Genomic DNA, 13,912 nt, shown 5'->3' with positions numbered 1-13,912 from the left:
GTAGGGGGAGGGGCAGGGCAATGATTGCTGCATGCGATCCCAATTCGAGTAACTTGCGGTGTCATTTTTCTAATTTGGCAAAATTGGACCGCAGCGCCTGGCAAGCACAGTGGGGCCTGCTCTTGCGAACGACATCATGGGATCTTTAAACATCCACCGGGAAACAGGAAACGGCGCGTAGCCGTACATTACTTTGGTCAAAACGTACACCGCAGCAGTGATAACCAGGGTATTGCTACGGTCAACACGCACACTGCCGCAGTGATAACCAGGGCGGCCGCTGGATTCGAACCGCCAACCTCATCTAGAAGCGGCGAATGTGCCACCGCTGCTGGGGTTTCCGCGTCATGGGGGCTGCTGGTCGCCGTGTGACTGCACGAATTTCCCGCTGTTCACTTCGCTGCGGTCAGCCGCAGGTGCTGCTGCTGCTGCTGCTACGAGTTGTCGTCCCGAAGGTGCGACCCGGTACAGTCTGCGAATAGGCGACGTCCGCGTGTGTATCCGGTGCCGAGGTCTGGCGGTGGCAACGCGTGTTGAGCCCTGAATGCGGTGGGACTGCACGGCTTATGATGACAGACCGAGGCTGAACGAGGTCATGTCCGGGTTTGGGTCTGCAGTGGAAATGGGGGTAGTGCTAATCGCTGCTTCTGCTGCTTCTGCTGCTGCCACCTTTGCTGCTGCTGCTGTAACAGTGGCTATTCCTGCTGTGAAGATGTGGATGCTGATGCCATTGTGCTCCCTGCTCTAGGGCCACGCGGTCTCGCGTCCGTGATTTTGTGCGCGGGTGGAAATCCGACCGGTGCCCCTCGTTAACGGTGGCCAAAACAAAATGCTCAGCCGTCGTTGGGCGAGTGCCGTACACGGGAGGCCACGTGTCCTCCGCTCCGTGTTCCGTGCAGCACGGCCCATGCTACGTTATTGCGTCTTCGATCTCATGCACGCGTGTCCCACACCTTGTTCCATTCGAGCGTGCTCCAGGTCGCGTTGGTTGGTTTTATTGTTCCTACTCTTTGGTTTTTCGGTAAAGTCACGTGGATATAAAAAAAAACATTTCATAGATCGCGACGTTTCGATAGTGACACAAGCCATCGTCTTCAGGTGAAGCAATACAGCAGGCGGAATGCTGAGGCAGGAGGAAATGCTGCGAGAGAGCTACCGCAACCAGAGATTATACACGGTTTATTTTATACCTACGTTACTTTACCGAATGAAACAAAGAGTATGAATCCCTGCGGTCACGAAAGCTTCGAATCAAGCTCCACTCTGTTCCGTCACGCCTGACCCCCATGTCGTGTTGTGGTGTCTTCCACAGAGCACTCGTTGCTCTGCCCCCGTGTTCCACGATGCAACATGAACGCCGCTTATCCTGTATTATTGTAAATTGCTTGTGACGACATCAATGTTTCAAACCAGGTCACTGTCCCCTCCCCCAATCCTGGAGTGGTCTGCGTGTGGGGGTGCCCCCCCCCTCAGGGAGCAATGGAGCGGTCTGCGTGTGGGAGTCGGCGCCACCCCCCCCCCTCAGGGAGCGATGGAGTAGTCGGCGATGAGGAAGCTGATGTGCGACGTGCTGGGCTCGCGGAACGCCAGGGCGATGGCGCGCGCGGCGTCGTGGTGCTGTAGCCCACGCAGGCTCGTGCCGTCCACCTCCAGCAGCAGCTGGCCCACGCGCAGCAGTCCGCTCGCGTGCGCTGATCCGCCCTCCTGGTTGCGCGCGACGGGGCGGGGGTGGGGGGTGTCACGGGGTCAGATCAGGCCACGGGGACATGGGGTTAAATGGGGGCACGCACGGGGTCGTGGCGTGACGAGGTCACGGTGTGAGTGAGTGAGTGAGAGAGTGAGCGAGAGAGTGAGCGAGAGGTGGGGGTTTACATAAAGCAAAGTTATAAAAAAAAACATTTATTACGAAATTATGAACGAAGCAAAGCGCCGAATACACCGAGCATCTTCTTGTTTCCACTGATCGTAAAAAAAAGAGAGCGGTCTCCTTCTCGCCTGCACGGTGACGATGCGAGGCAGCGGCTGGCGGGTGTGGGCGCCGCCCTCGATGGCGATGCCCAGCGTGGGGGCGCACTTGGGCACGCGGACGCGGCGCGTTGTCCCGTCCCTCATGCCAGGCTGGGGCACGCGTGGACATGCGTGAGAACACGGGGACACGCAGGGGCACATGGGGACATGTGAGAACACAAAGACGCGGGGACACGCATGAGAACATGGAGACACGCACGAGAACACGGCGGAGACACAGACACAGACGCGGGGGGAGGGGGGGGACACGTAGGGATACACGGACACGGAGCGACACGGGGATACACAGGGACACGGTGGGTGGGGGGGGATGTGGGGATACAGGTACACGTGGGGACACAAGTACATGGGGGAGACACGGGGACACGGAGTGTGTGCACACTCGTACACCTACCTACAAATTCAAAAGCGCATTTTTAAATGGTTGTACGACGAGGTGATGATGATGGTCCATAACGACGAAGACGATGATATTCATAATAAAGGTTTTTGGGTTAGATCACGTAAGTATGTGTCGATACCCCCCCCCCTTCACCTTTGATCTTTGCACCTGATTGGCTTCAGTGATTTTGGGTTAAGTTATTAAGTAATACAGATGTAGTGACATTGGGGATGTCACTGTAGCGTGCCGACCCGGGATGGCCGTGGCGTGCGATGTTCTTACATCGCGGTAATCACTGGGTGGGTTGCCGTGTGAGGCCGGCTTTAGCGTAGCACGGCGTGCGATGCACTGTCATCGCATACACCCCGTAGGTGGGTGTAGTACCAGCCCTAGCGGGGCTTGGTGAGCACTGGGATAGCGCGGGCACCACGCAGAGCGTGCGGTGCGGGGCTCCTACAAGGGGGAGCGGGAGAGTGTCAGTCCAGGGACAGGGTTGCCCTGGCCTGTGGCACTCTGGTTGACTCCATAGACACGATCTGGAGTGTCCACAGAGAAGGCCCCAGGTAAGGGGGGCTATGGGGTGATCACGTGTCCAGGAAGAGCTCTCGAGAGGGAGCTAGAACGCTCGAGAAGGTGGGCGGGGCTGAGGGCGGAGCCTGCCCCTACCCGGGAGGATATAAGGTGGGTCTCTGAGGGAGACCGAGGTCGCTTCGTTCTACAAGCTGGAAGCTCTACATCTAAGAGCTGGAAGCTCTACGTCTACAAGCTGGAAGCTCTACGTCTACAAGCTGGAAGCTCCACGTCTACAAGCTGGAAGCTCTACGTCCTACGAGGCATCAACACGTGGCCAGGGCCCCGATTGAGGGTCCGACCCTTCGTAGCTGTAACTCCTACGTATAGTGTAGTTAGCTGGGTCGTCACCACCCCAGGCTGTATCTGGTAAAGGGACAGTTTTACCCCTTTGTGTATACCTGTTACAATAAATGTGTTGCCTCTGAAGAATAACGTCTGCGACTCAGTTGGACTCACTACACTAATTACAATTCCTTATAGAGGAAACATACTAATTAACTGATTACTAATCTATTATATAATTACAATACCCCCCCTCCGTCTCTGATCTCTGTGCCTGATTGGGTTCAGTGATTGGGTTCAGTTATTAAGTAATACATATTACAATTGCAATTCCTTATAGAGGAAATATACTAATTAACTGATTACTAATCTATTAAATAATTACAATACCCCCCTCCGTCTCTGATCTTGCATCTGATTGAGTTCAGTGATACCGTCGTCCTGCTGCTCTATTTAAGACCGGAAGCAGGTGGATGGCTTCACTCTTCTGGCAAATCGCCCGACGATGCTGGATGATGTAATTAGCAGCGAAACGTCACGGTACTGAAATTAAAAATGTTGTGAATTTACTCTCCAACACACCGGTGGGCTGAAGTAGTACATTACACTATACACCACACTACTATCCACTACCCTATACATTACACTACTATACACTACCCTATACACTACACTACTATCCACTACCCTATACACTACACTACTATACACTACACTATGCACTACATTATACACTACACTACTATACACTACACTATTCACTACACTACTATACACTACACTACTATACACTACACTACTATACACTACACTATACACTACTATATACTAGTAACTATTTGGCGTTTTGTTTACGTGGCAAATCCCTTACTGATTGGCTGTGTCGGGTAGTGGAGGGTTTCGAGACATTAATACTTACGCGATCTAACCCAGAAACCTTTCGATTTAAAGCTTTCGTGACTGCAGGGATTCATCGTCTTGGTTCTTTCGGTAAAGTCCTTCTACGTGACTTTACTGAAAGAACCAAGACCAAAAACCTTTATTATGAATAATATTGGTCGTGAAAGCCCACGTGTTAAACTAACGATGATGACGAACGTTTGCCGAACGTGGCCTCTCCCTGTGCGCTCCTCACCGGCCTTGTGGGCCCACCGCTGTCCCCGCCACTCTCGTGGGCCCCTTGGGCCCCGTTCCGCGTGGCCTCGGACCCCGCTGCCCCCACCAGGGTCCGAGCAGGCTCAGCGGAGAGCGGTAGCGGGTCTGGGGGTGGGGGGGGTGGGGGGCAGAGACATCATGTACACGTTCACAACAACATCTATAGCAACATCTACAACACCCACAACATCAACTTCAATTACGTCCACAGCATCAGCAACAATATTCACAACATCCACAATACTGGTGAGACAAGGCGATAATCAGTGCCAAGGACAATCATACATGTCAAACCCTCACCAGTGCCTACCTTATTACAGCCCAATTCAGACCTTATTGGTCACCCCGTGCCCCTTATAAAGCTCAACGTTCATCCTACAAAGTCCCATCACAAGGGATAAACACAAATTTAAAATTATTTGTGTTGCCCGTATTGAAACGACTGTACGACGGTCCATATGGACCTGAAAACTCAATTTTCCCGTACAAGAATACGGGATAAACCGCATGGGTTGACAGCTATGGACAATGCGTCCATTATTATTAAAGCACGTTTGTTCGCATGTTTGATGTTTGGTTAATGCAGACTCGATGTCTGAACATCTTAACACCTCCTGTATTCGTTCCCAGAAAGGGTAGAAGCCTGTTAATTTTCCATCGTGTGAACCCCTGAAAGACTTAAAGGTCACACTCATTGCACACACAAAGCGCTTGCCACAAATGAGCCACAACCGCTCGCCGCCGATTTCGTCAAGGAGCTTGAACCATCATCACGCGATACTCCAGTCACCCTCGCAGCAGCAGCAGCAGCTTTTGGCTTACCGTCGAACACAGACGGTCACCGCATCACGTGGCGTTTTCAGATGCGCTTCTGCGCCCGTCTGGAATGCTCTTCCTTCCGATTTTAGAAAGCCACTCGAGCTATATGCTTTGAAATCATCTAGATTGACAAATATTTCTTTAGAACTGATTTTTGTGTTTAGTTTGTTGTCCTTCGCCCGCACCTCTGATTTGCGCGGTTATCGATGTACAATGCGAAATAAGTAACATCCATATACAAGAACAAAGATACCGCATATAGCCTATAGCAGGATGTTTGGGCAAGTGCTGGTAGCGAGTAGCACCTATGAAGGTCAGCATGGCACATGAGGGAGGGGGTGGCCAGCACCGTATACATACAACAACAACCGCCATTCGCCACTAAGTGGCGGTGATGTCACCACCTCGCTTGTGCCAGGCTAGGTGCACGTTAAGGCCACGTGAATTGTCGAACACCCGCTGGCCGGTGGTCAAGGGGCAGACCCAGGTGCCATGGGTCGACTGACTGAGATGACTGGCCGATGCACCACCTGTGCCCCCTACTGTGCCACATACACGGATACACACAGAACCGTGCCCACACAACACATTGCACCCGGGGACTACAGATTTCACAAGGAGGGGAGATCCCTGGGGACTGATCTCATGGGGTTGGGTGTTGTCCAACAGGGGCCCAACGGGATCCTATAGGGGGTCCCATTGGGGGTTCCAGTGGAGTCTCTATTGCATCTGGAGGCACCCCCCCCCCCCCCCGCCGGCCTGCCCGGCCCGCACCTCGGCTGCGTGGCAGTGCCGTCGCTTCGTTGACGTCCGGCTCCGCGTTGGGGCGGTGAACCTCCACCGTCACGAAGCGCACGTTCCTCCGCTCCTCCCTCCTCGCCACCGCCACGCCGGGCGTTGTGGAACCTTTGAGCCCAGTGGACCCCGCCGGGCTCCGGCTCCCCGGCTCCCCCGGGCCCGCGGGCGGCAGGGAGCCGGTGCCGTGCGGCGGCACGGTGGGTGAGGTGGCCCTGGGCAGGACAAGCGTCCGCGGGCGAGCCGCCCCTCCGTTGGGCGCCTTCCCCGAGCGCCGGGACGACGGCGATGCCGGCGGCGACGATGAGGAGGAGGACGACGAGGAGGGTGATGAGGAAGAGGAGCGGCGGCGGAGGGGCGACCCGCGGCCGCGTGATGCGCTCGAGTAGCCCGGGTCGGATGGCCGCGCCGACGACGGCGACGACGACGCCGCGGCCACCGCCATGGCGAGGGGGATGACCGAGGAGGCCCCCGAGGAGGACACGGAGCCCCCCGGGACCGAGCCCCTCTTTGCCAGCGACGAGGCGACCGAAGACGGCGACGATGACAACGCGACGGACGCCACGTCCGCCGGGAAGGGCACGGGCGGGCGCCGGCCGGCGTGGGCCAGCAGCTCGGCCCCTTCTCCGGCCCCTCCCCCCCCTCCGGCCCAGCCGGCCCCGCCATGCCGGGACAGGGAGGCCTCCAGGATCTTGCGCAGTCCGGCAACGCCTGGGGCCCGGGGGCCCTCCGCCTCGGGCCCCTCCCTCTCCTCGTCGCCCAAGAGATTGGGCTCCGGTGTTGGACCCTCCCTCCTCGGGGGCCTCGTCTCCTCTCGATGCTCGCCGTGGTGGCCGTTCTTGTTGACGTTGTTGTTGACGTCACCGTCGTTGTTGTGGGATGAGCGCCGCCGCTCTTGAGACTGAGCCCTGGATGGCGGCCGACTCCCAGAAGCCCCTGGGGCTGACAGGGGCGGTGGAGGAGGAGGGGTGGCGACACAGGTGCAGCAAGGCATGCTGGGAGGAGCAGGGTCCATAGAATAAAAATCTTCCTGCTGATGCTGATGGTGCTGGTGGTGGTGCTGCTCCTGCTGGTGCTGCTGCTGGTGCTGCTGGTGACGTGGTGATGATGGGGATGGGGGCAGTGGGTGGAGGTATTGAGGCCGCTCTGAAAGCACAGGCTGCACGACAAGAAGGATGGCATCGACACAGCGACATCGACACTCGCAGTGACATCGATACTCACAGCAGCATCGACACAGCGACATTACTACTATAATGAGCCAAGAATGTCTGTTTGTGTGTAACGCGCGTGACGTCACTCCACATGCCGCACCCCCCCCCCCCCCCCCCATAATGAATATTCATGAGCAGGTGGATTTTTACACTCACGCAGAAGGTCGAGCGGAAATATTCACTTTAAGTTTAACGTTTCTTTATTGAAAGTGAATATAATTAATACTTCTACGCAGCAACAAATTGGATTTGGTGTCTTTATTTATTTCTTCAGCACTTCCGGCAAAAATTAAGTCTAATTTATGCTTCTACATTCTGGTAAAATAGACATTTCTCGGTGATTTTCCAGATATTCTATCGAATTCCAGTTTATTTCAACCACAGCAACCGAAAGCAGAAGAGAATAAAGTATCAGAGCAGTGAATTTGAACACATTGAAGGTTAGTTATATACAGTGCTACAGTGAACTGAAGTGAAGTGTTTTAAAACTTCGTTTTGTGCCAGATTCACTGCCATTAATACAGTGCTGCAGTGAAATTTAGTGAAGTGTTTGATGACATACTTTTGTGCCAGATTCACTGCCATTAATACAGTGCTGCAGTGAAATTTAGTGAAGTGTTTGATGACATACTTTTGTGCCAGATTCACTGCCATTAATACAGTGCTGCAGTGAAATTTAGTGAAGTGTTTGATGACATACTTTTGTGCCAGATTCACTGCCATTAATACAGTGCTGCAGTGAACTGCAGTGAAGTGTTTGATGACGTACTTTTGTGCAAGATTCACTGCCATTAAATTTACACAAGATACAATTATACTAAAAAATTTCGTAAATATTACAGCTTCCGTCCTAGGACGGGCAAACAAGCTAGTCAAAATATATCTACCTTGAACAACATAACAGCTCCAACAACTTTGAACATTAACAACAATTTCCATTCGTGGTATCACGTGGTGTCAGCTGGTGTCACGTGGCTTCACGTGTGTCACGTCGTGTTACTTAGTATCACGTGGTGTCACGTGGTATCGCCTGGTGTGACACAGTGTCACGTGGTATTACATGGGGTCAGTTGGTGTCACGTGGTGTCACCCAGTGTCACGTGGTACCACGCGATACCGATGCGGTGTCATGTGGCGTCACGTGCTGTCGCACGGTAACCAGGCAAGGGGTCACACATACTGTCACGTGGTGTCACACAGTCCCACGTGCTCACACGTGGCCCCACGCGGGACCCACGCGGGGCCTCACCGTGTCCACGTCGTCCCGTGTCCTCGGGTCCCAGTCCAGGTTCGTCTCCGGGACGAGGTCTCCCACCTCCTCCGCCTCTTCCTCCATGAGAGAGGGGGCCGCCCCAGCCTGCAGGCAACCCGAGCAGCGTCAACGCAGTCTACTACCCCCCTCATCCCACCATTCTAAAATCTCGTTTTTCTGTGTGGCGGATTGCATCGTTGTGTGTTGAATAGAACTAGGGACCCATCTTCTTGGTTCTTTCGGTAAAGTCACGTAGAAGGGAAGTAATAAAATAATAAGAATAAAACATAATAAAATAATTCTCACGACGTTTTGGCCACAACGCAAGCAGCCGAAACGTCGTGAGAATTATTTTATTATGTTTTATTTTTATTATATTATTACTTCCCTTCTACGTGACTTTACCGAAAGAACCAAGAAGATGAATCCCTGCAGTCACGAAAGCTTTAAATCGAAACTAGGGACCCATTTCTGATAGAGAGGGCCCTTCCCTATGACATTGGGCAATGTACCAGCATTGCTTCGAGCGTGCCTGGCTGCTGATGATGGGACTCTGAATGGCGAAACAGGCCCTTGCCCACATCGGCCAGTTCACCAGCATTGGTTCAAGTAAATTGAAACTAAACTAAACAATTTTTTATTTTGTCAATTAAGGCCCACTGAGCCATGACAGCTCAACGAAGTGGCTTATTACGTGGAAATGTCAAGCAGCCAAATACTCTAAACGCGCATTTATTCTAAACGTGGAGGGGAAAACCGGAGGACCCGGAGAAAAATCCACGCGACCACGGGGAGAGCGACAAGGGAACGCCAAGTATAGGGTCAGGATCAAATCCACGGCCTTCTCAATACTAAGCGAGGTAGTTAACATCTCGCCACCATGGCGCCCCATCAGAAGCAGAGTTAAGTGAGACTGACTCTGCTGCTGATGAGACATTGAATGTCGAAGACAAAGATACCCCGGTATCGCCGTGGTCCCCTCAATGGGTGCTCGCTAACAGCACTTGCCCCAGCGGTCTGTTAAAGGCTACATGGGGGATCTTTGTGCTTGTGCTGTGGGGAAAGCTGTGCTATGAACCCGGTGAGTTTTGATTCTCGTTCATGGCCACCAATACTAGTGACGAAAATCTGAACCGGCCCATTTTTACCCGTGCCAATTTGACCTGTTTCAATTTTACCCAAACCATTTTTACCTGTGCCATTTTCCCCGTGCTTTTTATACCTGTGACAATTTTGCCTGTGCCATTCTTACGTGTGCCATTTTTCCTTTGCTTTTTATACCTGTGTAGGGGTTATTACGGGAGAAACGGCGGACAACAAACACAGGGCTGTCGGCACTCACATACACGGGGGGTCACACCGACGTCCGCATCAGTTATTGCCCACGCCCCCAGCCCTCGGAGGCGATCCCTATAAAAGGTGGAACCCAAAGAGCTCGAGGCAGTTCGACACGAAGCTGACCAGTGAAGATCCAAGACTCGGAGATTAGGCCCTGGGACTCCCCGGTCTCGCCGTCCTTATAAGGGCCGAGCCGGGTAAGCCAGTGGCGCGGCCCAAGAGCTTCCAGACCGCTGCCCTTATCAGGGCAAGGCTGGTTAGCTGGTGCCGAGATCTGTGCTTGCCAGGGCCAGATCAGTCAGCCTCCCGTAGCCCAGTAGAGGAGGACTGGGGGACAGGACAGAGGGCTTAGTACTAGGGTGGGTTTCCCATAGTACGGGTGAAGGGGCCGATACCCCTTCAACTATTGTATCTGTCCCGGAGTTAATAAACAGTGTGTCTCAACTTCCTCATCGTCTCCTCATCAACTTACTACATCTGGTGTTGGAAGTGGGCCAAGCATGGATACGAGACGGAAGACTCGTGCCCAAGACCCAGGAGAGGATGACGACGAGGGAGGGGCAGTGCAAGACATCGCCGCCGACGTACCTGCACAACTGCTGCCGGCTCCGACATCGGCGGGGCCGTCGGAGAGGGCCGGGACGTCGACTGACGAGTTGGCGTTGGCTCACTCGCGGCTGGCGGAGCTCTTGTATGCAGCGGCCGCTATGCTGGAACAAATAACTCGCCTGGGGCCGGGAGGAGCGACGCGGCGGGAAGATGGACAACGCCCGCCAGAAACTCCCGCCTTTACAACAGCGGGGCGACTCGAAAATCCCGCCACAAAGACAGTAGGGGCGGAGGGAGGAGTCCCAGCTCGTCACGCGGGAGACGGTGCCCAGCCAGCAGCCGCCACGTCATCGGCGGAGGCGGGTCGCGGTGGCAGCCTATCAGGGGTTGAAACGTCACCACCAGCTGACGCCAGCACCGACCATACAGTACGGGGACGCGCTACGGATGCTGCAAGAGACGCTGCAAGAGGATCGGAGACGGAGCCGACATTCCAGCAACGCCTGCCGGCCCTGCAGGTATTTGTTGCAAGCGACGGCGATTGGGGGGGGTTCCAGCGCCGGTTCTTGGCCCACCAAGAGATGGCAGGCTGGTCGGACAACGAGGCGCTGTGTGCTCTCCCGGCGTTATTGGACGGCGACGCCCTGGGCACCCTCACTGCTGCACCCAAGTCGGCACGCTCCACCATTCAGTCGGCGCTGCAGCTGCTGGCCACCGTTTATGGGCTGCCCTCCGATTGTCGCCAGCTCTTCTATGAACGGCAGAAGGGTGATAAGGAATCGCCACTCGCTTATCGCACGGCCCTGCTGTCATTGGCGAAAGACGCTTTCCCGCGTATGGATGAAGAGGGGATCGATGCGATGGTGGCCGAGAAAATTTTGCTGCTGGCTGACGATCTGGACTTCACCATCTTAGCGCAGGACGATGCGGATATGTCATCACTGCGGGCTGCAAGGCACATTCACGCCAATCTCATCTCCCAGCGGAGGAAGGCGAACAAAGCTGCTGCACGACACACCGTGGCGGCAACCTCTTCTGGAATGGAGGGAGCCTTCGCTGCGGATCGTTCTGCAGGATGGCGATCTGCCGAGCGACCGGCTCGGGACGTTCCAAGCCACCGAGACCAGCCCAAGTCCTCTGGAACGCTCGTCGTCTGCTATAATTGTGGCCTCCGGGGCCACGTGGCGTCCGGATGCCGGGCTCCTCGACAGCGCGGTGCGAGACCTGGAGCTGCGGACGGCCCTCCTCACAAGCCTTCGCAACATCCTCGGGCAAGTCATGGCACCCCACATGTTCGGCCTGCACACACACCCACTTTCCTATCACATGGTCCGATACACAATTCTCGGGGGTTGGGTGCTGGTGCGTCGGGTCGCGGCATGTCGGGGAGGGCGCTCCAACCGGGCCAATGGTCCGAGTTGGCTCACCGAGTTGTGGCTGCATCAGCGGGGTCGTCCGTTGTCGCGGGGCATATTGACGGGGTGGAGGTACGGCTATTGGTCGATACGGGAGCTTCGGCAACTATCATTTCAGATTTGATTTATAATATCCTGCCCGTTCAGAGTCGCCCGTTGCTCCCTGTCGATATACCGTTTTACGCTGCGAATGGGGGCTCGTTGGGTATTATCGGTCAAATTCGAGCGCAAATTTCGATAGGGGACATTAAACTATCTGGCCCGGTGTTCGTCTCCTCCTCGCTGGCTATTCCGTGCCTGTTGGGGACAGACTTTTTGGCCAAATTGCCCATCAAAATTCTGATTGACCAGCAATGCATCGAGCTTCCATCGGGCCGACGTATGACGTTCCTACCTGCCACCCCTGCCGTGCGTGTTGCCTGTGCTACGGTACAGGCGCTTGTTGCTCGGACGGTGCGTGTACCCCCGGGGGCACAGATGTTGGTACCCTTGCGCTTGCGTCGACCGTTCGATAAAGGAGTCTCTGACCGGGGCGTTATTTTGGGACCATCTAGAGCCGGGGTGAGTGGGCCAGATCTGGTGACGGCCCAGACTATTGTTAAAGGGGATGGGGACCCGTTTATCGCGGTCCTCAATGTCGGGACACGGACGGCAGTGGTTTCGCAAGGTACCGTGTTCGCACATGCGGTTCCGGTACCTGCGGAAACGCCGATCATTGGCCAGGTGGCCACCGATTCTCAAACGCGATTAGCCTCAGACGCTGACGAGGTTTGGCTGGATGCGTTGTGTGCTGAGTCACCTGACCTGTCTGACGCACAACGTGCTAGATTACGCGCCTTATTGCGAGAATTTTCCGACGTCTTCAGTAAACACAAATACGATATCGGATGTACCAAATTGCTACGCCACCATATTGACACCGGTGACAACGCTCCTATCCGCCAAAATCCTTTTCGGTTAAGTCCCGCCGAAAAGGATCATGTCAAATCGGCTGTAGATGACATGTTGAAATCGGACATCATTTCTCCCTCGACCAGCCCTTGGGGTGCACCCATAGTGTTGGTCAAAAAGCACGACGGGTCCCTAAGGTTCTGCGTTGATTTCCGGCGATTAAATAAGATCTCGGTGGCCGATGCTTATCCGCTTCCTCGAATGGACGAATCGCTGGATGCCCTCGCGGGATCGCGATTCTTTTCCACTTTGGATTTGCTCTCAGGATTTTGGCAACTTCCCTTGGACGACGAATCCAGGCCCAAAACAGCTTTCCGAACGCCGCACGGCCTCTTCCAATTCAATCGCTTACCCATGGGATTACACTCTGCTCCCGCGACGTTCCAGCGCCTGATGGAATTGGTCCTCGCTGGCTTGCAATGGGAGGTGTGTTTGATTTACCTGGATGACGTTATCGTATTCAGTAAGACGTTCGAGGAACACCTTGATAGGCTTCGGGCCGTCTTTCTCAAAATGCGCGCTGCTAATTTGAAATTCAAGCCACAAAAGTGCCATTTGCTGCGCGAATCTGTTAAATATTTGGGTCACATCGTCGGCCGGTCAGGTATCTCAACCGATCCCGCCAAAACGCGTTGTGTCAGCTCCTGGCCTATTCCCACCTCGGTGGGGGAGGTTAGAAGCTTCATCGGCTTTGCTTCATATTACCGCCGGTTTGTTGCGGACTTTGCTTCCATCGCTAAGCCACTACATGCCTTGACGTCAAAAGGGGTCAAATTTCATTGGGGGCCGGTGGAGAACGCCGCTTTTGTCTCTCTTCGGGATGCCCTGGTGGGGGCCCCGCCGTTAAGCTACCCCGATTTTTCCATGCCGTTCGTGCTCGACACGGACGCAAGCAATACCGGGATTGGAGGCGTGCTGTCACAAATTGTGGGTGGCGTGGAGCGCGTTGTGGCTTATGGTAGTAGAGTACTGTCCCCGGCCGAGCAGCGGTACTGCGTCACCCGCCGCGAACTGTTGGCTATCGTGTTCTTTATCCAACAGTACCGGCCATATCTGTACGGCCGGCATTTCACCGTCCGTACAGATCATGCAGCGTTGCAGTATGCCCTACGAATTAACCAGCCATCGGGGCAGTTGTCCCGATGGCTCGAGATCATGC

At 54.7% G+C, this 13,912-nt stretch overlaps 1 protein-coding gene across 1 annotated transcript in view; it reads right to left on the bottom strand.

Annotated features, from left to right (window-relative positions):
* Window positions 1-1,521: 1,521 nt before the first annotated feature.
* The window catches only part of WHRN (whirlin), a 31,538-nt gene continuing 19,147 nt past the window's right edge, over window positions 1,522-13,912 (bottom strand). Inside the window, exons 9-13 of the mRNA XM_061578693.1 lie at window positions 8,498-8,605; window positions 6,014-7,193; window positions 4,401-4,525; window positions 1,996-2,118; window positions 1,522-1,704 (exon numbers count right to left, since the gene is read on the bottom strand). Coding sequence (XP_061434677.1) covers window positions 1,522-1,704; window positions 1,996-2,118; window positions 4,401-4,525; window positions 6,014-7,193; window positions 8,498-8,605 — 1,719 coding nt within the window. The remainder of the gene's footprint in view (window positions 1,705-1,995; window positions 2,119-4,400; window positions 4,526-6,013; window positions 7,194-8,497; window positions 8,606-13,912) is intronic.

The sequence above is a fragment of the Lethenteron reissneri genome, chromosome 67, assembly GCF_015708825.2.
Source record: "Lethenteron reissneri isolate LAM-NWPU_2019-01 chromosome 67, ASM1570882v1, whole genome shotgun sequence".
NCBI lineage: Eukaryota > Metazoa > Chordata > Hyperoartia > Petromyzontiformes > Petromyzontidae > Lethenteron > Lethenteron reissneri.
Note: the sequence above shows the minus strand (reverse complement) of the source record. Positions and strands in the feature narration are given on the sequence as shown.